At 38.6% G+C, this 25192-nt stretch overlaps 1 protein-coding gene across 1 annotated transcript in view; it reads left to right on the top strand.

Moving 5' to 3' along the window:
• Nucleotides 1-24285, top strand: part of NLK (nemo like kinase) — a 157038-nt gene extending 132753 nt beyond the window's left edge. Inside the window, exons 6-11 of the mRNA XM_045773565.2 lie at nucleotides 866-1075; nucleotides 4555-4656; nucleotides 11705-11791; nucleotides 17624-17822; nucleotides 18737-18830; nucleotides 20906-24285. Coding sequence (XP_045629521.1) covers nucleotides 866-1075; nucleotides 4555-4656; nucleotides 11705-11791; nucleotides 17624-17822; nucleotides 18737-18830; nucleotides 20906-20960 — 747 coding nt within the window. The 3' untranslated portion in view covers nucleotides 20961-24285. The remainder of the gene's footprint in view (nucleotides 1-865; nucleotides 1076-4554; nucleotides 4657-11704; nucleotides 11792-17623; nucleotides 17823-18736; nucleotides 18831-20905) is intronic.
• The last annotated feature ends 907 nt before the right edge of the window (nucleotides 24286-25192 follow it).

Here is a 25192-nt window from a genome sequence, read left to right on the forward strand (position 1 = left end):
CCAGTCTTTCTCATTTACTATTGTGTTACCGGGTTCTAGCATACTGTCCAAACCATAAGAGGCATTCAGTTAAATATTTACAGCATGAAGAAATGAGTGAAAGTAATAGCACTGGTATCCTACAGTGTGCTACATTTTGACGTACATATCTGAGTGTGAATGGTATTTTAAATACTATTTAAATAGGTACATGGGAAGTTTAGGGCTCAGTTTGAAACCTATAGATGTAAAGAAATTTTTCTGTGTATGTTCCATAAAGACAGTAAACATAGCTCAGGAGGTCTTCAAGATAGGCCCCCTTTTTTTTCCTATAATTCCTCGATAAGCCTTGAAAATACATGGTTTGGTTTCTACATTTAAAGCTGGAAATACACATTGAGCTGTCTTTTTGGTTTTAATTATCAGTTGAAAAGATGAGTGAGAAAAAGATATTTTTTTAAGATCTTATTTATTTATTTGACAGAGAGAGAGCACAAGCAGGGGGAGTGGCAGGCAGAGGGAGAGGAGAAGCCGGCTCCCTGCAGAGCAGGGAGCTGGATGCGGGACTTGATCCAGAACCCCAGGATCATGACCTGAGCCGAAGGCAGTCGCTTAACCAACTGAGCCACCCAGGCGCCCGAGAAGAATATTTTTAAGACACATCATTTTTTATAGAAATAAGGAAGTTTGAGACTTCTTTTTCCCTCTTATGCAAATAAGATCAAATTCTGTATTGACACAAATATACCGTACCTGTATCATTGAAAACTTTTCCAAAGTTCAGAGATTTATCAAGGTTTTGAATTTTTGCTTATTTTGTTTTACTTTACCATTTGTAAATATATTTGTCTCTTTAACAATATTTTGATAAATCTTTTCTATTTAGATTTGTGATTTTGGATTGGCCAGAGTGGAGGAATTAGATGAATCCCGTCATATGACTCAGGAAGTTGTTACTCAGTATTATCGGGCTCCGGAAATCCTGATGGGCAGTCGTCATTACAGCAATGCTATTGACATCTGGTCTGTCGGATGTATCTTTGCAGAACTACTAGGACGAAGAATACTGTTTCAGGCACAAAGTCCCATTCAGCAGGTATGATTGTACTTTAGGCTTTAGTAGCTTTCAATTCTATTACAGATGTAAAGGAAAAACCATCTCGCACACATCTTGGGCTTATTCATTGTACTGTCTAAATTGCTTTTAGCAAATTGAGGTTCACTTAAAATTCAGGAAGTTAGGAAGTTGAAGATTACAGAGAGATGCATTTTGTAACTTACGAACCTATTTCGAGGGAGTGTTGACTTTATTACCTGCACTGGTGCGTTGCAGCAGCCTCTGCTGTAACAATTTGCACAGGTGTAATCTTCCGTTGTTAGAGGCCTCTGTTCTTTCTGACTGAATGGGTCAGACTCGAAAATGTATTTGATGACTTAATGTACTTACACTTTGTGCTTAGAATATAAATTTGGAGTGTTGATTTCCTTAAATCTGAACATTTAAGAACATTTCTAACCTTTATTTTTGGGCTAACATATTTAAATATGGCAGAGAACATTAGAGGCTTATTAAAATGTAGCTTTAGGAGACCATTTGTGATACTTTATCTGCCCTAAGAGCTAATTCATTACCCTACATATTTTCTTGGGATAATTCCTAAGTATTTTTTTATCCATAAATCTTAACAATAGTGTTTGCATGAGAATAATGTTACAATGATGTTCTCAGCCTGCAGAATCAAATTGGTGGGTTCAAATCCTAGCTCTGCCACTTACTAGCAAATTAAACTATTCTGAGGATTGTTGTGCAGATTAAAGAAGTAATAAAGCTGAAAATGAGACCTGGCACATAGTCAGCGCTCAGCAAATGTTAGCTACCGTGATAGTAGTGATATGCCGGGATGCTAGGGATACAGTGGTAAATAACACAATTAGTTCCTGTCTTTGTGCAACTTTCACATGAGACAGAAAATAAATAAGTACACAAATAAATATAAAGCTAAGTTATGATAAATTCTGTGAAGAAAAATTGAACCAGGTTTAGGGATAGGGAATGATGATAGAGCAGAGCAATGCTAAAGGATTCTCTGAGAGGATGACATTCAAGGAGTGACTCAAGTGAAATGAGGGAGCAAGATGCTGGGTGTGTTCCAGGAAAAGGACAACCAACATAATTAAGCCTCTGAGGCAGGAGCAAGTGTGGCCTGTTGGAGGGATGGCATGATGAAGGGGGAGATCGTAGGAGACAAGGTCACACAGAGAGAGAGGGAGAGAGACTGACTATGGTGACTGGGTAAGGACTTTGGATTTTATTCTGTCCAAAGTGTAATGGAAAGCTAGATGAAGGTTCTGAGCAAGGGGGTGTTAAGATTTGATTGATCACATTTTCAAAGATCAGTCTGACTACTGTGTATCTTTGTAAATAATTCATGCGCTTGATCCAAAATGGAATAATTTCTTTTATACTCTTCTACAAAGAATTAACTGATACATCGGAAACTGTGCTATGATCAGCATTTGAAATTATTTATCTGCTATACTTTCAAAGTCTATTTTTATCAAGTTTACATCTTAAAAATTGATGCTCATGATAAAAAATTATCATACATAATTTTAATGTTGGGTACTATTGACAGTACCCACTTTGTTATTCAGTTTCTTTAGAAAGTAGATTTTAATGGACCTACCTGTAAGACCCATCATGTCTGGACATAAGAAACTGCCATACAGAAAAGCTTAAATAAAAGTTAAGGGGTTGTTTGGGACACCTGGGTGGCTCAGTCGGTTGACCATCCTACTTGGTTTCGGCTCAGGTTATGATCTCCAGGTTGTGGGATCAGCCCCACATCGGTCTTCACACAGTCAGCAGGGAGTCTGCTTAAGATTCTCCTTCTCCCTCTGCCCCTCCCACCCTGTGTGTGTGTGCGCGCGTGCATGCATGCTCTCTCTCTTTCTCTCTCTCGAACAAATAAATCTTTAAAAAAGGGGGGGGTTCAAATCCTGTATATTGAACAAGGATCTTGGATTGCTGCTGAAAAGAACGTGTGTGGGGGTGGGGAGGGTGTATGTGAAGCAGCCGTCATAGGTAGGATTCAGACACCTTATTTTCTAGAGAAATGCATAGGTCTTGAGTTTGCCAGTCTGACGTAGCCACTGACAGAGAACTTGCATCTATCTATCATCAGTGTATTTTAGGATGAGAACTCAAGATCTAAAATGGGAAAAGAGTCTAACTTCTAAATGGAAGTAGCTATTTTCTGTAGCATTTTCTCTGTATCTTTGAGAAATAAAAACCCTAGCAGACTTCATAAAAATGTTTCTCACCCATGGATCTTACCCATTTTAGACAACTTTCTGAATGTTTCCATTGGTTTTCATGAGCCAGTAGTTTTCTTCTGCCTTTACAGTAGTTGTTAGAGGTCCAAAAGTATCACCAACACACTTTTCCCAAAAAGCTTTGTATAGAGATCCTCTATGGAATACAAGCTGCTTGATCATCTCCGTTATTCTGGAGGGCAGTGATTCTTATCTAAACTTGATAGTTGTTGTTGTTGTTGTTTTTAAGATTTTTTTTTGTTTATTTGACGGAGAGAGTATGAGCAGGGAGGAGGAGCAAGGAGAGAGGGAGAAGCAGTTCCCCGCTGAGCAGGGAGCCCGATGTGGGACTCGATCCCAGGACCCTGGGATCATGACCTGAGCCAAGGGCAGACACTTAGCTGACTGAGCCAACCAGGCACCCTAAACTTCATAGTTTTGATAAGTGCAGAAAATAGTGCTTTATATCTGGCAGTCCCAGTACGAGGAAAAGAAGTATTCTGTAGGTAAGAATTTTCCAACCTGGAGGAATCTGAATGAGATGTTATTGCTAATTAGGTTATGAAGTTATAACAGTTTTCGCACTAGAGAAAATTGTGAAGTTGGGTTCCTACCTATCAAGACTTGTGAGAAGACCATTTTCTGTCGTGCTCAGCTGACTACATGTGGTCTTATGCAGTGTCATAGTTTTCTAAGAGCTACCGTTTTCTGCCAGTGTAAGAGATTTCTAGCATAACTAGAATGTAAATGATGTGTACAGGCCCAAACATCAATAGCTTAGCTTTCATTTCAGATGTGAATGTTCTGAATATTTACCGAGTCACAGCTGCCTGATGTATGGATTAGCTCCTAGATGAGCCTGAATCCATTTGAAGCATCAAAATCCATTCATTAACTGTTTGAAGAGTCATTAGCCGCGAGCCAAAGAGCAGTTCACCTCTGCAAGGATCATAGATACTGTCTTATCAAGACCCAGGGCAGGTACATGTAGACTCCTAAGTTACTCTAGCCTTAGAATGCCCTGCTTGCCAAAACGTATTTTACTCCTATCATATGGGTTCCTAATAAAAACATTTTTCTGGGTTTTTAGTAGTCCAGAAAGTGAAAGTGAGGCTCCTATCAGTTAATCTGGAACTTACCTTAAGGGCTTGCTTTTCCCCCCACATTTGGTCCTCCTCTCTAAGGGCAGTAATTTAAGAGTAATGGAAAGTTGTCTCCATGAGCTCTTACTATCTGTCTGTATTTCATGTTTCCTTGCAGCTGGATTTGATCACGGATCTTTTGGGCACACCATCGCTGGAAGCAATGAGGACGGCTTGTGAAGGCGCTAAGGCGCACATACTCAGGGGCCCTCATAAACAGGTAAATGAGGGGGTGGGGCCTGAGTTGGTAACCACCTGGACAGGACTTCTCTTCCAACAGAATAATGACTTGGGACTTTTTAAACAAAAACGTGACTTGCAGGTTTTATTTAGTTTTTATTGTCACAGTCATAAATAAGAAAATGTTAAATATTTGTCAAACCAAATAAAATATCATCATTCCCAATGCTGTGGGAGAAAATAAATACTTCTATAGCACTGTTGCTAAGAAATGACTCCTGGCTTTTTGTCTCCTGGTCTTTGATGGGTCTGGGAGAAGTTACTGGGGTGGAGCTTTCACTTCAGTGCCATGTATATCAAGAGGTCTTTTCTAAATACTGAGCCAAAATACCTGGTTTCTCTTATTCCCACCAGGAATATGAGGCTGTTTCTGTTGCTGTCTTACCACTCACACAGATCAGGTTTGAATGCTTGTAGAAAAGAAGTATGAAGAGAGATTGCCAGATTTGCACTGATCAGTATTGCTTATAACCAGACAAGTCACTGCTAGAAAGACAAGAAGATGGCTCTTCTCTCCACGTGTTGGTTTAGCAGCATTTTTTAGGAGCACTTTTCCTAATCTGCTTTGGACAGAACAGCTTGCTGATGTGAAGAATGAGCAAGGGAAATAGTTTTTCTAGGAACAACAAACTGAAACAGAAAGAAGGCTTGAACAGGAAGACTCGGCAACTAATTTTCATGGGCTCTGCCTTGGTTTCTTTTAAATTAAGCATTTAGATGATCTGATTGATCGTTACATCTGATTGATCAAATGACAGACCGAGTTAGATACTCCTCTCAAATTACCAGCCAGACGTTTAGGCAAGGCCTTTTGCCTTGCCCATGCAGTTTCTCTCTGTAATGCTAGTGTGACTCCAGAGCTCCCATTTTCACAGGCATAAGAGGCAATGGGTAAAATGTGTTCTCTTCTAAAACCAGCCTGAACTAGAAAAATAGAGATGTAGACACTGGTATTTTAAATAACCCCCTGCCGGTTGTATCTTTCTGTTGCATTTAGTTTATAAACTATGAAATAATTTGAGCCCTAACTCTCTTAGAAGAGCATACAGTAAGTCTTAACCTAGAGGAAGGTTCTGTATTAATGGAAGGAACTCAAAAGATCTATTATGTTCTATTTATTGGCCATTATCAGCAATATTAAAGTAATTTATCAATACTTCATAGTAAATGTGTCCTTGGAACTAGCAAAATAATTTTTCTCTTTTACTGACCTTAGGTCAGTAAATCTTCCCTGGCTAAAGGTAGCCAGTAATGAAATGTGATTGAGATCACATACCCTAGTGCCACCCTTCCATCTGTAGAGGAATTTTAACTATTGCTAATGGTTGCCCGCTAATTAATCCTTTGTGTCAAAGCTGCTGAACTGCAGCTGAGAGAGCAAGGCTTCCTAAGGAGTTTCCGGCCTGCCTTCCAGAACAGCTCAAAAATGTGACTATGCTCTCCTTTGAGCATTCCTGGCAAGTGAGTCCTTTTCTTACTAGAAATTTAAAAAAATCTGTTAGCTGTAAAAACCTAGAACTTTCAATTAAATAAAAAATAGTTAAGTATCATATTATTGTCTAAAACAAAGGAGGGAAGAAAGGAAAATTTAAAGTCCTATGTTTATTTAACTAGTTAAATAGGTTAAGATGTTAAGCAGAATTTTTTCCTATACATTTTTACATGAGTCGGCGTCTTAACAGTAATGCCTCTTAGAATTTATTTTGTTTATCATTAAGTTTAGTGATGGTCTTAAGAGAGTACCACAGTAAAAGTAAGTGGTAGCCCTGGCTAGTCTTGCCATTGGAATATTTTGGTTTTGAAGAGAAGGCTGGTGGGGTGGAAACAAATTAGGTGACCATTTTCCCTCAAAGACTAGATACACTTTGCACAAAACTTTAAAGTCTTACTTAAGATTTTATTTATTAATTTGAGAGAGAGAGAGAGAGAGAGCACAAGCAGAGAGGAAGGGCAGAGGGAGAGGGAGAAGCAGACTGAGCAGAGAGCCAGGATCTCGATCCAGGGGCTCAGTCCCAGGATTGTGACCTGAGCCGAAGGCAGACACTTAACCAGCTGAGCCACCTAGGTGCCCCAGAACTTTAAAGTCTTATCTCTAGATGCTTTAACCAGTTAGAAATGGTCTCCTGAGTCAGGTGTTCATGGTCTTTGAACAGTAACCCAAGTAGATTGGTATAAAGCAAGTTATGCCTACCATATGTAATTGAATATAAATGAACTTAGCATATTACTTAGTTCCAGTTTTCTTCCCCCAGTATGGAAATTCAGGTTTTCGTCTACATTTGCTAGTTGATCTTTATATCACTGCTGCTCTTAAGAGAAGTTAGCAGACCATTGAAGCTCTTTATTTGAACCATCAGTCGGATTCTACTTTTCCCCTTCCCACTCTCTACTCCTTCCCTTACCCCATGATGCATATCCTTTATGCCTCTTGTTGCACTGTTAGCAGCTGCTTGAAGGTATCTCCATTCATGTTATACCTATTTAGAGCTGAGATCAGAAGACACATACATACCCGTACAGGGTGTATTGTATGTAGCCACTTGGGTATGTTTTTTTAACTTTAAAAGATTAATTTGGTCCTAAAACCAGTATATACACTATAGCTTGTGTAGTTCTGTACATCATGACTATTCTGCAAAGGGCATAGTTCTTAGCTCAGCGCCCCACCCCAGATATATGCTCTGTTTATATTTCTTTGGTCTGTAGTGTTGAAGAGTGCAGGCTGTGGTGGCAGTCTCAGGCTTACCACAGTGCACAACATGCTGACGGTGTCCCAGGAGTTGTATGCTACAGTTTTCAGACAGACTGAATGTGAATCTTTCCTCAGCTGGCAACTCGCTTTGTGATCTTAGGTAAATTACTTAACCTCTTTGTGCCTCAGTTCATTCCTCTATAAAATGGGAATAAAAATGGTTCCTACCTCATTAAATTGTTATGATGATAAAGAGATAGTACATGCAAGGAAAGCATAGAACAGTATCTGGCATTCTAAACATTTAATAAATATTAATAAATATTACCAATTAAAGTTACCACCATAAAATGGTAGCTATAGCTGGTGATGACTTTTTTATACATATAACATTATGATCAAGTAGAGTTTGTCCCAGGGATGCAAAGATGGTTCACCTACAGAAAATCTATTAATATATTTTGACATGTTAAGTGAGAAAAATCATGATTATCTCAATTGATGCAGAAAAGGCATTAGATAAGGTTCAGTCCTTTTTATGCTTACCATGATAAAAGTTCTTTACAAAAACCTATAAATTTATAGAGAAGTATATGAACAAGGCAGAATGAGTTGTATTTACACATTACTAATTACACGAGATAAAAATGCATGCACACAGAAAAAGCCTCTAACTTTTAGAAAGGACTCAGAATTCTCAGTGAAGCTACTTAGGCTATTGGAGGTCTTCACAGGGTAAGCTATACCTTACTGTACTTATTCTAAATTACTTGATACAGGGGCACCTGGGGGGCTCCCTTCAGCTCAGGTCATGATCCCAGGATCCTGGGATCGAGCCCCACATCAGGCTCCCTGCTCAGCAGGAAGCCCGCTTCTCCCTCTCCCACTCCCCCTGCGTGTGTTCCCTCTCTCACTGTTTCTCTGTCAAATAAATAAATAAAATCTTAAAAAATAAATAAATTACTTGATATAGAGTTAGATGAACCATATTTAAACTCATGAGGAATACTTCTCAAATTTCAATACAAGTTTTTGAGTTTAGACTATAAAAAGAAAAACTAAGCTTTTTTCAAGTAGTTGCCACTTAAGTAGCTACTCAGTTAGATGGAAATAACCATTCTTTAGTATAATAATCATTTTTAACAATAATCAGAAGTTTGCTATATACTAGTCACTGTCCCAACCACTTCTTATACATTAGTTCATTAAATCCTCACAGCACCATAATGTACCATTTGTTCCTTTTTACACACAGGAGATGAAGGATTACAGAGGTCAAATAATAAGCTTGAGGTCATAAGCCAGATCTCAAAGTAGGTTTCTCTACTTCTAAAACTTACATTCTTAGCCAGTATACGCTGCCTGACCATACACCTTCACAGCAGATTTTTTTATTAATTTCATTTGTACATATGCAAGTAATATGTGAATACATGAAAAATAAAAATTTTACAGTTATTCATCCCTAGCTACCCCGCACCCTCTCCCAGTCACCTCTGGATTAATTTGAGAATATCTTCCCGACATGTTTTTGTATGCATTTATTTATATATTTGTACAAACAAATACGTACTATCGTTTGTTGGGACTTCTTAAAAAATATAACCATACATAAACAAAAGGAGAATCTAATTGGCTATTTTCTTAGAGTCACAGATTACTGTCTCAAATTAATTTTCTTGTGTGATTGATTAATATACATACTCCCATGATAGTGTATCAATCAGGACTCTTCAGTGAAACTCAATTAAAACTGGCTTAAGCGAAAAAGGGAACTTACTGGCTCATCGATTTTTTTTTTTTTTTTTAAGATTTTATTTATTTATTTGACAGAGACAGCCAGCGAGAGAGGGAACACAGGCAGGGGGAGTGGGAGAGGAAGAAGCAGGCTCCCAGCGGAGGAGCCTGATGTGGGGCTCGATCCCATAACGCCGGGATCACGCCCTGAGCCCAAGGCAGACGCCCAACGACTGAGCCACCCAGGCGCCCCTCATCGAACTTTTTATATGAAGTTGTTGGGCTACAACTGTCTCAGGCCTTGCTGGATTCAAGTAGTCACGTAATGTTCTGAGCCAGGAATCTGACTATTCTGTTTTGCCTTCCTGTGTGTTGGCTTCATTTTCAGACAGGCTTTCTTTTCACCTGTGTGTTTGTAAAAATGGAACCAGCGGTCCAGGCCTACATTCCACAAGCATATCAGTCCTTCAGGAAAGAGCTTTCCCAAATAGATCTAGAAGAAAATATTTGGAAGGTCTCTGATTCAGTTATGGTTATGTTTGGTTATGAGTAATAGAAAATCTTGCTTACAGTGGTTTCAAGAAATAGGGGTTCATTTTTTTCTCATATCAAGAAGTCCAGGGGTAAGCAGCCTGGAGCTGGTATAGCAGCTTAATTACATCATGAAGGACCTAGTTTTTTCCTTTCTTTCTGCTCTGCCATCTCTAGGATATTGACTTCATATCCTCTTGCTTATCTCTTCCTGGCTACGAAATGGCTGTAGCTTGAAATCATATCCACATTCAAAGCAAGAAAATGGAGGAAAGAGGGAGCACTAGTCGTATCTGTCCCTTTTATCAGGAAAGGATATTTTGCCAGAAGGCTGCCTAGCAAATTTCTGCTTATATCTCATTGTCTAGAACTGTGTAATATGTAACCTCCCAGATGTTAGACAAGCTAAAAAAAATGTTTTCTATCTTCTATAGTAAAGGTAGGTAAAGGAGAAGAGGGTTGGGGGGGGCGGTACGTGTTGGATTAGCCAGTCCATTGGCTGTCCCCTGTTTTAGAACATGTCTTTCCCAGAGCCAGTCAAGGTGGTGTTCAGGGGAATATTTTGTTCGATTGGCCAGGCCTGGGTCAGGTGCCCATCCTTGGAGTTGAGACATGGAAATCAAGCTCAGCCACTTGCTTTATGAGTGAAGGAGGGAGTGGTTCCCCAAAGGTCAAGGAATGCTGGGCAGACAAAAACACTGTTCGGTATTTTTTATTTATTGTTTCTTTTCTACAACTCAAAGCGTTAGATGAATGCAATCTTAGCTGCCATGGCCCAAGTATCTTTTAAAGTAGGTACTTGTTGGGGCGCCTGGGTGGCACAGCGGTTAAGCGTCTGCCTTCCGCTCAGGGCGTGATCCCGGCGTTCCGGGATCGAGTCCCACATCAGGCTCCTCCGCTGGGAGCCTGCTTCTTCCTCTCCCATTCCCCCTGCTGTGTTCCCTCTCTCACTGGCTGTCTCTCTGTCAAATAAATAAATAAAATCTTAAAAAAAAAAAAGTGGAAAGGAAAGAATTGCTTATGGTGAGATATTTTGGTCAGTAAGAATTGCCTGGAATTTGGCTGCCAACCTGCATAAGCCATTGAAAAAGACCAGCTATTTGCAGTCAAACCAGGAATCGGAATCTTTCAAAAATATCAAACTACTTCATTTTACACAGTAAAGAAATTCTTAGGGAAAATATGTAAATTAAGTTATAAATTAAAACCTCTTCTCCACACTCTCCACATGCTGCTCCTTATCTTGACTAATACAGATAATTTCAGGGCTACCATAGACTTACATATTTTTAACAAGAAATACTTCTCTATCTGCAAACAAATATTTGAGTGCCAATTATAAATGAGTTCTGTGCACATAATGCTTTTTATCTGTGATAATCCTATTGGGTTTCATACAATTTTAGAGCTAAAGTGAACTTCAAAGATAATTTAGTCCAACCACCTCCTTCTGTGCTTAAGGATACTGGGATTCCTACATGTTGATTGATCTAATCAGTTAGTGAATTAGAGCCCTCATCTCATCTTATCTCTGTTAGTCCTTCATCCTGCAGAAAACTTTGTGAAGTGAATAATTTTCTCCTGATGATTCTGAGACACCTTGCTGCTATTCTTATTGGGTTTTACTATGTGGCTTTCTTGGAAGTAGGCAGACATGTAAGACAGAGTTCATATGCTTCGTTTGCACAGTTTCCATGCTTGATTTTGCGTGTGCCTATGGTTTTAAATATTTTGCCTCCCACTTCTAGGCATGTTTGGTCTTCCCTTCTTGCCTGAGCATTTACGGCATAAGGCTAACAGGAGCACCATATTGACAGTAATCCTTTCATTTGTTGTAGGCTCCTTTGTGAGCTAACCTACACTAGGTAATCCTGCAATATAAAACATTCTACTGGAAGTCAGTGCCAGTTGCTGCTTCTGAAGATTGGTTAATGAGGGGAATACCCATTCGCTTTGAGGTTAGACATATGTGCACACATCTTTTGAGCTGGATACTTGTAATAAATTGGCTGTATTCCATATCTAAGTACACAGAGACTCACATATTTTAATTCTTTATTTTTTACAGCCATCTCTTCCTGTACTTTATACCCTGTCTAGCCAGGCTACACATGAAGCTGTTCATCTCCTTTGCAGGATGTTGGTCTTTGATCCAGTAAGTAGTGTTTATTTTTATATTGTTTTAATGAATTAAAAATACATGTGTTCTAAGAAGAACATCCTGGCTTTAAACAGATGAGCAATGTAAAGAGTGACTTTTTCAAAGATAAACTTCATTCCCCAGTTTCATGGGTGTCATCATGCTCACTCATTGCACAGAAGTTTGATCATTAACACATAAACATCTAGGCGAAGAGAGATAGGGAACTGTACCATCCTTATTTATCTCACGATTTGAAAAAAAAAGTTTGACACCAAGGTAAATCAGGAGAAAAGAATTTTAACATTCTTGGAAAAAATCCACCTGTTATATTGCATAAAGAACTGTTTACTTGTTTGGTGATTGAGATGGTAGCTTTATCAAATGCCATTCTAGACTCCACTCTTCTGGGACAAAGTTCAGGTCTTCATTTATCTATTCATCCAAAGAGTATTTATTATTCATCTCTGTGCTGGTAACTATTGCCAAAGAAGACTCAAAAATGAAAACATTTAGAAAAAAACATCTTACTTGCCAAGAGTACAAGGAAGTCCTCAAGTACAAAACACAACAGGTATTTAAAGGGGGAGAAGCCAGAAAGGTACCATTTTTGAAGTTTACATTGGTATGTTCATAATGAGAAAACAGCTACATCTCAGGGGACAGAGTGAATTTTTTGTTCATTTGGTGTTTGTTTATTTTTTGGTTTCCATTTGTTTACTTCAGCATGTGAGGTGCCTCATGATATAGGAAGCAAAACAGAGGGGTGCTTCTTGTTTCCACACCCCCTTCTTGTGGTCAAGCTCCTACCATTAAGGACAGTTTCAACCACATAAGTTGCTCAATGAGCTAGTGATTTAGTGTCATTAGTTTGATTTTTTTGTTTTATTTGGCAAGTTTATTTACATAGCTAAACTATGTATACAACAGGAGATGTTTTTACGTAAAGTCTTACGTAAAGACTTTACATAAAGACCTCTTATGTATTTTTTATATATCTTTTGTGGTCAAGAAAACTAGAACCACATGAACTTCAGGCTTCAGAGGTCATTTCTGTCTGCCTCTAGAGGATATTATAAAGGCCCTGAGGTTAAATTTTACTTTTATGTGTCAGAAATATGTTACTCTCTTTATTCTGTTAAGATTAGGAACCACGAACTATGTGGTTCACCTGTACCAACTTTTACTTGCAATACTTAGAGCTGTATGATGTCCTGTTTCTCTGAGATCCCATGATCATTAATGATCCTGACCTGCCAGAAGTTCATAATCTTTACAACTCTAAGGCTGTAATTTCCTAAGCCATAGAGTGGATACCAAGCATGTTTTCCTGGGAAGCCTTTTAGACATCACTCCTACACATGAAATGTCCTTTTTCCTTAAGAATGGGGTTGTCACACCTAATTAAAATGAAACTTTCGGTGTGCTCATAGTTATACATTAGATTTATCTATAAGAAGGAGGTAAGATTTATCTGGTTTAAAAAAAAAAAGGATAGATTCTTATTGGACCTATGCAAATAACTACATGGTCATTTAAAAAATAGAATTCCATTAAGGCACCCCATGTAATATTTACCCTTTTTTATCATTGTCTTATAGAACAAGGTCAACTGATATATACTGTTATTTATTTACAGAATAATTTTTAAATTGGCCTGATGCTTTATTAGTTTGTGACTGATACTAAGGATTCTTTTCTTTCCAGTTCTGAGGGTTCAGTTAGAAATAGATACCATTTTTAAAGAGTGTTGCATTCTGATTTTAACCTGTTAAATTGAGGGCTAGCGATACGTTAAGAAGAAAGAAATGAGGTTTTTAAAAAATATCCATTAAAAATAGAACATTAACCATAATTAAATCAGTTTATTTAGCCCAGTTAGTCTGAGATAATTATTTAATTACTTTATTGAGCTTGGGTTAAGCGGTCTACTGCCACGTGTCTGCTCCTGGACTGACACATTCCTGGAAATCCTGACTCAGTTACTTGGTTTAGTCTAGCTGATGGCTGTCTGTGGTGGTAACATCAGCTATACCCATAAGTTTATATCCTGAATTCAGTAGTCAGGAGTACCTGGTGTAACAGTCCTTTACTGAGGTTCTTCCGATGTTTCTCATGGAAAATTTAATTCCTTAGCCTCTAGTAGAAGGGCTCTGGTTCTTTTAGTATAATGATATCAATAGTATTGGAAAGGATGAGATGTAATAAATAATCCGTTTATAAAGACATAATTAACTATTAACTCAAATAGTGAAGACATTAAACCTCCAGAGACTTTAATTTTTCTAGATGCAATAAATAGTTACAAGCAATATTTTTAAAGCACAACAAAAATTATTAGGAAGTTAGACAAAATTATTCACTTTTTTTCTCTTACCAAACATATATCTATTATCTTGCATACACATCTTCCTATCATCACATATTCCTTTATACTCTTGACAAAATACATATTACTTTAACCCAAAGATATTTGCACATCTTTTTTAACTGTTTATTGATGGCTCCTCTATAATGTATTAATGAAGAGCCTTCATATATTAAAATTATGTTGTCCAGGTATCCAAAAACTGTTCATTAACTCAATTTAATTATTACCAAGGTCTTCATGTTAACTAAGAATCAGATTAAAATTTAAGTTGATAAATTAAGTCCTTATGAATTGTAGCATTCTAAAAACTAATTTCTTTTTGGAAACACATTACCTATTATCATTCATCTACTGTAGTTGAACACGTAATTTTGCAATTCTGTAATCTCACACAAAGGGATATTAGTTTATTTGACCAGCAAAATCAGTAGAAAAAAATTAAATTCAAAATGATTAGGCTTTTTGTGAGAAAACAAACTCAAAACTTATAGAATATTGTGGTGGCATCATTTGTACATGGCAGTAAAATCAGAAAGAAAACAGAGATATTTTTATATTTTTATAACTATTAACTCAGCCTAGATTTGTCCAGAGTCACCTTGCCTAGTAATATCACATGACCTCTTTATCTTATACAATTATATACCAGATATTAAAACTTTAAGAGAAATATTTTGCTTTTTACTCTGTAACCTACTAACCAAGAGTATTATTTTAATTCACAGTTAAAGCTTTATTTAATCTTTGAATTACAACTTTATTTTTTTTAAGATTTTATTTTTTTATTTATTTGAGAGAGACAGAGACAGAAAGAGAGCGGGGGGAGGAGCAGAAGAAAAAGAACAAGCAAACTCCACACTGAGCACAGAGCCTAACACAGGGCTCGATCCTAGGACCCCGAGATCATGACCTGAGCCAAAATCAAAAGTCAGACGCTTAACCGACTGAGCCACCCAGGCGCCCCTATGAGTTACAGCTTTAGCAAGAAAAAATTTCTAAATAGCCAACATATTTAATACATAAGGCAGAATAATGTTTTAAAAATCTTTTCATTTCTTTGTATATGTCTTTAATGTGTTGATAGTCGTTCTAAAAGCCAGTTGGAATAGGAGTTTGCCCCATTCGCTTTTTAAGAGATCTCATAACATGATATATTAATTCCCCTCAGAAGTATACAAAGTACATCAATGTGTTTGCTTAGAAATAGTTTTTATTTGTAAAATGGAAGGCTTTATCAACTCTTCAAAACTAAAAGAGCCAACTCTGATAAAGCAACAAAATCTAGGGTAGAAACAAGTGTTGACATCTATTATAAATATTGATTAGTTAAACAAGGTATGTACAATATGTAATTAAGAATATACATGACATGGGGCGCCTGGATGGCTCAGTCAGTTGAGTATCTGACTCTTGGTTTCAGCTCAGGTCATGATCTCAGTGTCCTGGGATCGAGCCCCGAGTTGGGCTCCCTGCTCAAGCAGGGAGTGTTCTTCTCCCTCTCTCTCTCCCCCTCCCCCAACTTACATGCGCCTATGCGTGCGTGCTCTCTCTGACAAATAAATGAATCTTAAAAATATATATATATAGGACATAATTAATCACCGCTAAGTCCTTCTAAAGAACATTATTGAAAATCTGAGTAATTTTGTGATCTCTTTCTCAATTTAGTAAGGCAGTTTTTCTTTTCAGTATTCATACCCTTTACAAAATGACAGTCTCCTTTCTTTAGCCTTGTTTCACAAGTTCTAAAGAGACATTAATTTGTTTAGAAAAATGAAAGTTGATCATTGATTGTATGCTAAGGATTTGATTTACCTTTTGTTCAAAGGCTTCTCTTGGGTAAGACACTTTAGAGGACCCCGTGTTGATGCACACAGAACGTACAAACACAGAGCATGCTATCAGTAGTTGGGATAACACCAAAATCTTTTCAACCCTGCATTCTGAAATTTTAGGAAATATCAGAATCCACAGACAAAAAAACCCAGCAAGAAAACCAGATTCCAGCTGCTACTGGCAGCTGAGAGGGACCCAGTTTCTGACATCTGCCACCTGACAGAAATGACTTAATGGTCAGGTGATAAACTGACCCAGATTCAAACACTGCTGCCACCAGCGTGTTCATGATTGGCCACGCTCAGTCAGAAACAGAAATGAACTTATCCAAGAACCAGCTGTAGTATCCAAAAGCCAAGGAGCTCAGTCCCTCACGTGAGACTGGCCAGAGGCACTGAGGACTCCAAGGGGCCTGGTCCCAGGCAAAATGTACTGTCAGCCAGCTTGTTTCCTTTGGTTCTGACAATAGACCTTTATCCCAGTGGAACCTCCAGGAATAGCTGGACCCATTTAGAGAAAAAAGCAGCAGCTTACTTGCTAAGAGCACCAGCGAGTCAGGCTTCAGAAGGTTGGATCACCAGATGCACCATATGACAGGTAGTGAGAGAAACAAAACCAAGGTTGTCAAGTTTACATCCGTCTGTTCATGTGGATAAACAGCAGCTTTCTTTTGTGATTATCATATCCTGAAAAGTCATGACATACCTTTTAACATCAGCATAGCAAAGAATTCGAGATAAAAGCATTTTTAGGGAAACCAGGTTTATGGGGAATATTTAACATTTTGTTATTTGGGGGACTAGAACCAGTCAGGGTGATCCAGTTATTTTTGGTTTGAGTACCACATGGTTTTCTTTGTTTTTAATTGTGTTGTGTGAAGTGCTTGATTATACCGGAAGCAGGGCAGAGTGTCCATTTTTGTTCTCTGTACTGAGTCCATCCTTCAATACTTTAAAATATACTTACACGTCCACTAAGCTAAAAAGAGGAGCAGAGTTTTTTTAATGGAGAAATGAGTTTATGATTTATGTAAACCTGAAACTACTACATTTAGTATTCTGCTCTGAAGTGCCAGAAAACCACAGGCCACTGATATTCAGACGGTGCTGGCTGTCAGAACATGGCATTCAGACCTTGTCTGCTGCCTAACCCCAGCAGTTCCCCATAGGCTTTTGCCCTGAGTTCAGTTGGCATTCTAAGAGAATAAAAGTTTCAAGCAACTTTGTAAAATTGCCACTGTGATCACATCTCTACCAAATGCTGAAACATATTTAGAAAATATAACTGTTACTTAAAATGTAAACTTATCCCCTCCAAAGCATTGCATACTTAAATGTCATGGTATTTGCCATTTTTTGACCATGCATGTATCTATTTCAAGGTAGGAGCTCTTCGGGATCTTAGCAGAGTCACTTTTAAGAGCTTTCTGGTGGTGTCTGGTGGTTGGTTGTCCTATGTTATATACTCCCTCTGCTGCTGCCTCACCTGCCTCTACATTCAGACATCCCCTCTTTATGCAAGATATACTATAAACTAAGGATAAGCTGTGAAAGCAGTTACTGTGTCTTAATGAAAGATCCTGTGTAGACAGTCATGTTTATCTGTAGTGTTGATGTGCTGGTCTCTAAATTTGATTTCAGTCCAAAAGAATATCCGCTAAGGATGCCTTAGCCCACCCCTACCTAGATGAAGGGCGACTACGATATCACACGTGTATGTGTAAATGTTGCTTTTCCACCTCTACTGGAAGAGTTTATACCAGTGACTTTGAGCCCATCACCAATCCCAAATTTGATGACACTTTTGAGAAGAACCTCAGTTCTGTTCGACAGGTTAAAGGTGAGTACCTTTTTTGGTCCTCGGCCGGATGAATAATAACATTTTCCATTATGTGACTGTGAAAAGCTGAGTCTGGATGGTGACCAGAGTTCCTCCATATGTTTATTTTACAACCTTGTGTATAGCTCTTTGTCCAGGGCATATACGCCAAGAAAGCTATGTGTGTTATAAAAACACTGATCTACTATTGCATCCAGGGGAAGGTCAGGCAGAGCTTTTCAAGCTGACTTATTTAGTGAGTGTGACTCAAAGTAGGTAATAAGTATTCACTCACTGTGACTTCATTGAATGAAACGTATTGATTTTTTTATATCACATGCAAATTTTAGAAAGGAGAAACACCCACTGAGGGAATCATTCCTTGAATGATCACAAGAGAGGGGAATTTCTGATCGTCTAGTCATAAAATTCCCTGACACGATCTCCTATTGGGGTGGGGATGGAGGTTAATGACATCCAAAATTCTGAGTGATTTTAGACATTCTAGGACATTTTAGAAGAGCGTAGTGCCCGAGGTAAACAGCCTAAAACTATGTACCCAAGCAACAACTGCAGGGTTTTTTTAAGTGATTTTCAAAAGAGCGATAATTACCAGCAACATAGAAGATTCACTCATAATGCCAACTCTATGGAATCACTCTCAAATTTATAGACCATTTTACTCCTCCCACGGATGGAGTTTCGAACCCATATAACGCCACTTGGTCAGGGGGATGGGGAGGTTGCCTGTGTTGAGCAGCCACTGTCACTTTGGTTTCAGGAAAGTTCCGCTGGATCCCGCCTGATACATGATCTGTGTGCTTGATCTAACTAAACCAGTAGGAAATGCTGTTCAGTTGCTGGCCGGTGAGCTGAGAATCCACTGCTCCCAGGCCTGCAGATTGGCATGGAGTGTATGTTTGTTTTCTCCACAGAAATTATTCACCAGTTCATTTTGGAACAGCAGAAAGGAAACAGAGTGCCTCTCTGCATCAACCCGCAGTCTGCTGCTTTTAAGAGCTTTATTAGGTAACTATATGTATGTAATTCTTACTTCCTTGTTGTTGAAAGGATGCCGTTGTGATTTGGTTATTCAGCATATTTCTGTTTTTATTTAGATTAGGTAATATAGATAAAAAGGAGGTTACTTTTACAAGTTTTGGCTTAGTCAAAAGCAAATTAAAAATGTAAGCATTCGTTTTTATGCTGACGCCACTTCATGGTGGTTGATTTGGGGGTGGTGCTTTGGCAGTTTCGTTCTCAGATGACCGCTGTACTGCCTGATCCCGCACATGCATAGGGTCCTCCCGCAGCAGCAGCGTGGCGGCCACTGCCCTTGAGTTAGACATGGTTATCTTGGTTCCCACTACCACCCCCAGCACCTGAATAATAACTGCAAGCAAGATGATTTTATAGGTAGAGTGCTGGTGTGTTCCTATCTGGAGTTTTGCTTCAAGAGCTTCATAGCTGCTTTGGAACCCGACAAGCCTTACTGTCTTTGTCTCTCTCTGTCCTTTCCTTCTCAGTGTCTTTTTCCCTAATCCTTGGCATCATTTAAGCTCCAGCCAGGAGAAAGAAACCACACCTAGTAATGTGAGCAGGGAAAATTTAATAGTGAGAAGCATTAACTACGAAAAGATGGTTAACTTCTGGAAGGTGCATAAGAGGATTCTGGAGGGCCCCAAAGTAGCAAATGCAGAAAGCAGGTACTCTCTCTAGACTAAGGAAGAGTGAACAAGGAAGAAATTAAGAATTTGGAGGCGGCCCCTCCACCCAAGGCTAATAAAATTTGGACCTCTTTGTAGAGGCTATGACTGCCACAAGAACACACTCAGCTTAAGGGTGTTGAAGGCTTTGCAAAAGGTGTGGGCAGAACTGATCCATCAGAGAGGCCTGCTGGGTTGCAGAGAAACTTGCCAGAAAGTTTGGGTAGAACAAAACAGGGCCTTCCATATCAAAAAAACCACACCAGCACAAGGAAGGGAAGCTGCTTCCTGATGCCATGCCCTTGCAGTGTCCTACCAGCACAACCTGGTGGCAAAGGATGACTGCGAGAAGGGTCTGGCTCCAGTATTACAAAGCAGGACAGAGAAGGCTGGGTTTAGATCTGAGAGGCCACACTCTTTCTCCTTTCTTTCCTACCTGCCTTTCTGCCTCTCCCTTTTCCCTCTTCTCCTTGCTTGCCTTTTAATTGGCCGTGACATGGTGTTGAAGTTGATTGAATTTATTAAATCAAAGCCAAGAATTTTTGTTTAGAATTTTTTAAATCAGGGTGATTTTTATTTCTTCCATGTGTTTTCTGTGGAAAGAAGGAATTAGGTTGCATTTTTACTTTTCTGTGGTTTAAAATTACTTTCTTATTTTCCCCTAAGAGTCAGTGACCCACTCAATCGTGTTTTAATACCTTTCAGGTGCAAGTTATTCATTATCCCAGGCCCCAGGGAGCAAAGTGGTTACACACACACCCTCAAGTTTATAATCTAGTTAGCAAAATTAGACAGATACGTGAAATAACTGAGGAAACTGATCTGTGGATAACAAATGCTAAACGATTATCCATTACTACTGAACTCATATTTGATAAAAGTGCTTATAAGGCTCATTCACATAGGTTCCCACTTAAAGTCGCTGTATTTTGAGAGGCTACTTTTAAATGGATAATTCTGCATCCCTTAAGGTTATTTTCCTGGTTGATTATAAGCAATATTATTTATAATACCTACCACTTACTTTATATGACCAAGTAGGCACTGTGGAAGGCACTTTACGTACATTATCTTGTGCATTCATCACAACGTCCTATGAGGTGGATGGCAGGCATCATCCCTTTCCAAACGAGGAAAGACGAGGGGATTTGCTCGGCGTCCCACAGCAAGTAAATGACTTGTCACCTTCCAGCCCATCGCTGTTGCCTCACTTATAGATACAGATTCTCGAATGAACAATTTGAAACAAATGCATCTTTAGAGAAGTTAACCAAATAAAAATCCAAAAATGGACTTTATCATTTTCTTAAAGGAAGAGAGGAAAACACTCAGCATTGACTCACCCTCTTGCCCTTTGTGGTGTCACAGCTGGTTTCACATGTCTCCATTTTTTTCCAGTTCCACTGTTGCCCAGCCGTCTGAGATGCCCCCATCTCCTCTGGTGTGGGAGTGACGGTGGAAGATAATGTACTACTGAAGATGTAATGTAGCTTTCCACTGGAGTCTGGGATTTGCAATTCTGGAGGTTAATCATGCTTGTACTGTAATTTTACTAATGAAGTTTTAAATTAACAACCACTACTTGTATGATATGAATAATATTTAGAAATGTTACTAGACTTTTAATCTTGTAAAGTGGTTGTGCTTTTAGAAGAAAAATATTTTACCCAGAGTTGCACATGTTTTATGAATTTAGTGCAGCTGTTATGGCTCACCTCAGAACAAAAGAGAATTGAACCAAATTTGGGATTTTGGGGTTTTGTGTTTTTGTTTTGTTTTTCTTTTTTTAAAATGAAGTGAGATTGTTCACACACACACACACACACACACACACACACACAAAGGACAGTCGTACATTTTGATATTTGAGCCATTCCTGAAAATTTGGGGTTTTCTAAAACGAAAGAATCTAGAAACCTTGCCTGCGACCAATCATGGAGCCACATGAGCTGATCGTGGCTGCACCTGGGGGGTTGGGGGGTGGGGCATGCCACCTAATGATCAAGCCCTATAATTAGCTTCTCATTAGAGCCGTGACGGTGATGTGTGCTGTCTAAAATCCAATGTTGTGGGTAGAGAGAATGAGTTTGTGACTAGGAGAGACTAAACTTCTGTTTTCCTTACCCAGTATAAATATATATATATATATTTAATCTATTTTTATTAGAAGTTTTTCTGCTCTTTCTTACATAAAAGAACCCCCCAAGCATGCATCTTTCATGTGTGTAAATAATTCATTTCTGGGCTAATTTCAAAAGAATCCCAACATTGCTGTATAGAGAGAGAACTAGCTTGCACATTTTAGGTCTGTGAAATTTTGTGAGACTTTTCCTGCACTGGACAGTAAAAAAAAAAAATAAATAAAGACAAAAACAAATTTTTAAAAATTTTAAAGCCACAAAAAAAGGCACATAGGGAATTATGTCAAATGTGTTTGTGTCCTTAGGCAAAGCTGTGGGAGTCTTGAAATGTCACAGTAGTAAATAACTTATTACTTTTTGACAAATTCTTTTTTCTGTTGGAACACTGAATTCTTCTGTGCATATGTATATATGAATACAAATTGAAGGCCTCTACCTCCTGGAGTTATACAACTTGGCTTGTTTACCTCCACATGCTGATGATGACTATTTTTTTTTTTTAAGTTCAATGTGGAGACTTGAAACTTGAATGTCCCTTCCAACTTTTATATTAAAAATAAAAAGACAAGAAAATTGAAGATCGTTTTTCACCTGTACAAGGAATACTAATGGATCGTCTTAAAATTGGTCTAGGAAAAAACCTTGGTGTGTGTTATGGACAATTAACTGTTAAAGTTATTGTAAGTTATCTGTATTTAGCAGAGTATTTTCATCTTGAGTGATCTGAGCTGAATTTGAAGACTATTAATAAGTTATGTTTGGAAGTTTTAACTTCAATGAAGTAATTATTTGCTGTGAAAGAAACAAACATTGAATTACTAAACAAAGATGGTGCAATATCTTTGTTTTTTTTTTATGAGGCTCCTGAGAATCAACCCAACTGAAGCATTTCAATTCACTTGAATGAGAAACGTGTTTAGTATCAAAAGAGCCCAAGAAGACACTGGTGTGAAAGGTACAATCTCAGAGGTTGGTCAATTACCGTGGCACACTTACTGGTCACTTTGTACAATGTAGATTTGAAGTACAGTGGTGAAAACATTAAATGTGACATTTGAAAAAGATGTGTCATCTGTTTTCTTTCAATTCTTTTCCTTTGTTTTCTCTTCAGTACAGCTTTTATTCCTGATTTTGCAGTTTTAAGACATTTCCTACTTATATTTTTATTTTGACATTTGAGGAAATTAGTTCTAAAATTCTTCCCAGAAACTTTACATTGCCGAAAATATATCTCAAACTTAGTTTAATCATATTAAAGATATTGTGAGTCAAATATATATAATTTGAAAGTCTTTCCAGACCTCAGAGTCTAATCCAGTGGTTTTCAAGCTTTTTTTTTCTTTTTTTTTGAACAAAGAATCCTATTTTCATGTAGGATTAAATTTCAATACGCTGGAATCCAAAACATTAAATAAATAAACTGGATGAAGCAGACTGCTGAGGACTTGACTTCACCCTTCTCTTCTTTTCTGCCTCCTGCCCCTGGCAGCCCAAAGGTAATTCCAGCAAAGGAAGAAGTCCCAGTGGGGCGCCTGGGTGGCTCAGTCAGTTGAGCTTCTGCCTTCAGCTCAGGTCATGATTCCAGGGTCCTGGGATCAAGTTCCGCATTTCATTGGGCTCCCTGCTCAGTAGGGAGCCTGCTTCTCCTTCTATCTCTGCTGCTCCCCCTGCTTGTGCTCTTTTGTCCTCTCTGTCAAATAAATAAATGAAATCTTTTTTAAAAGGCGAGGGGTGGGGGACGGGGGAGAAATCCCAGCTGGGTGGTGCTATAATTACGACCTGACACCAGACTGCCTAACTTCAGAATACCTTCCCTGTGGCGGATAAGGCAACATGACTCTTGAGTTTGTAGGTGGCATATATTTCCCCCTATCTTTCCTTAATTTAGCAAAATGAATGGGTTTTTTTTCCTGACATGGAGAGAATTGACTGTTATAACTCATATAAATTAATACACATACACATAATAGTTTGTTCATCCAATAAACTTTTGAATACCTACTGAGTGCAAGAATTACTTATCAGGACACCTGTTAATATCAATAGTGCTTGAATAAGAAAACTAATTTTCGTCACTTACAAGAGAACATTGTGAATTGCACATATAACAGTTTGAAACAAATTCTTCACCGATAAATATTAGAGAAAATATATTGACCTATTCCCACTGGAATCTGCTCAACTAACCAAGGGATGTGTGCCTTTTTTTTTTTAATTTAAAATTGTTGATAATTGCAAAAATATGGAACTTCTACAGCCAGTGGAATCAGTATGGACAGATAAGTTAGGGCTCTAATCAGCTGCAATTTGTTTGCAGTTTAGTTTTAAGAACCCAGAAGGTGGAGGTAATTTCTTGTAATAGTTCATAAGGTTTGGAATTTTTGTTTTGTTTTTCTTCTATGGTATATCATTTAAAGTACTACTCTTGGGGCGCCTGGGTGGCACAGTGGTTAAGCATCTGCCTTCGGCTCAGGGCGTGATCCCGGCGTTCTGGGATCGAGCCCCACATCAGGCTCCTCCGCTGGGAGCCTGCTTCTTCCTCTCCCACTCCCCCTGCTTGTGTTCCCTCTCTCGCTGGCTGTCTCTCTCTCTGTCGAATAAATAAATAAAATCTTTAAAAAAAAAAATAAAACAAAATACTACTCTTACATTAAAATAAAAATATACTAAAGAACAGAATACGATATTTGCATGAATTTTAAAACAAAGGCCACTGGGGGAGCTGTTTCCTACTATGCCCTAAGGAAAGTCTGAACAGCATGGGTAGTAATGAGCACTTTGAGTCTCCTCTCCTTCCTTAAATGGTCTTTCCTTGGCTTCCGTAACACCGCTGTTTTTCTCCCTTCCTGGGGGCCACAGTCTCCTTACAGGTCCTTCCTCTGCTTACTCCTCACAATGTTGTGTCCCCTGGGCTAGGGATCGATCCTGAATCCTGGCTTCTCTTCATGCTCTAAAGCCACAGGTTCTTGACTTGGCTTCTTGGTAGAGTCACCTGGAGAACTGTCAGAAATTCCAGTGCCTAGACTGCCCCTCAGACCAGGTAAATCAGAATCTGTCTGGAGACAGGTCAGGCATCAGTTTTGTGTTGTCATTTTTTTGTTTTTTAAGTTGATTCCAATGTACAGCTAAGATTGCCATCCACTGTTTGCTGCTCTCACCTTGTGACCTCATCTGCCCTCAGTGAGCATAAGAGAATGAACCCAAATCTCTTACCTATATACCCAGATTTTTCTGCTAGGTGCCTATTGGAAATCTCCACTTTGTTATCTTATAGGCATCTCAGACATGTCAACAACTGAAAATAATGTTTGCCACACAACTTTATTATTAAATCCTTCTCACTTTTCCTTACTGGTTCTCCCCCCCCACCCCCCTTCCTAGACTAGGGTCATCCTTAGCATATCATGAGGAATTGTGGAAGAGAAAGGAATTGTATGTTTGGGGGTGAGAGGGACAGCTGAGAGGTGGCCCTGGCTACAGCGCCCTCTCTTCACATTAGGTTAGGACTTGTACCAGGGTGGTACTCTTGGCACCATGGCGCCAA

Source organism: Ursus americanus, chromosome 23, assembly GCF_024610735.1.
Source record: "Ursus americanus isolate L20-20 chromosome 23, mUrsAme1.1.p, whole genome shotgun sequence".
In the NCBI taxonomy this organism is placed as follows: domain Eukaryota; kingdom Metazoa; phylum Chordata; class Mammalia; order Carnivora; family Ursidae; genus Ursus; species Ursus americanus.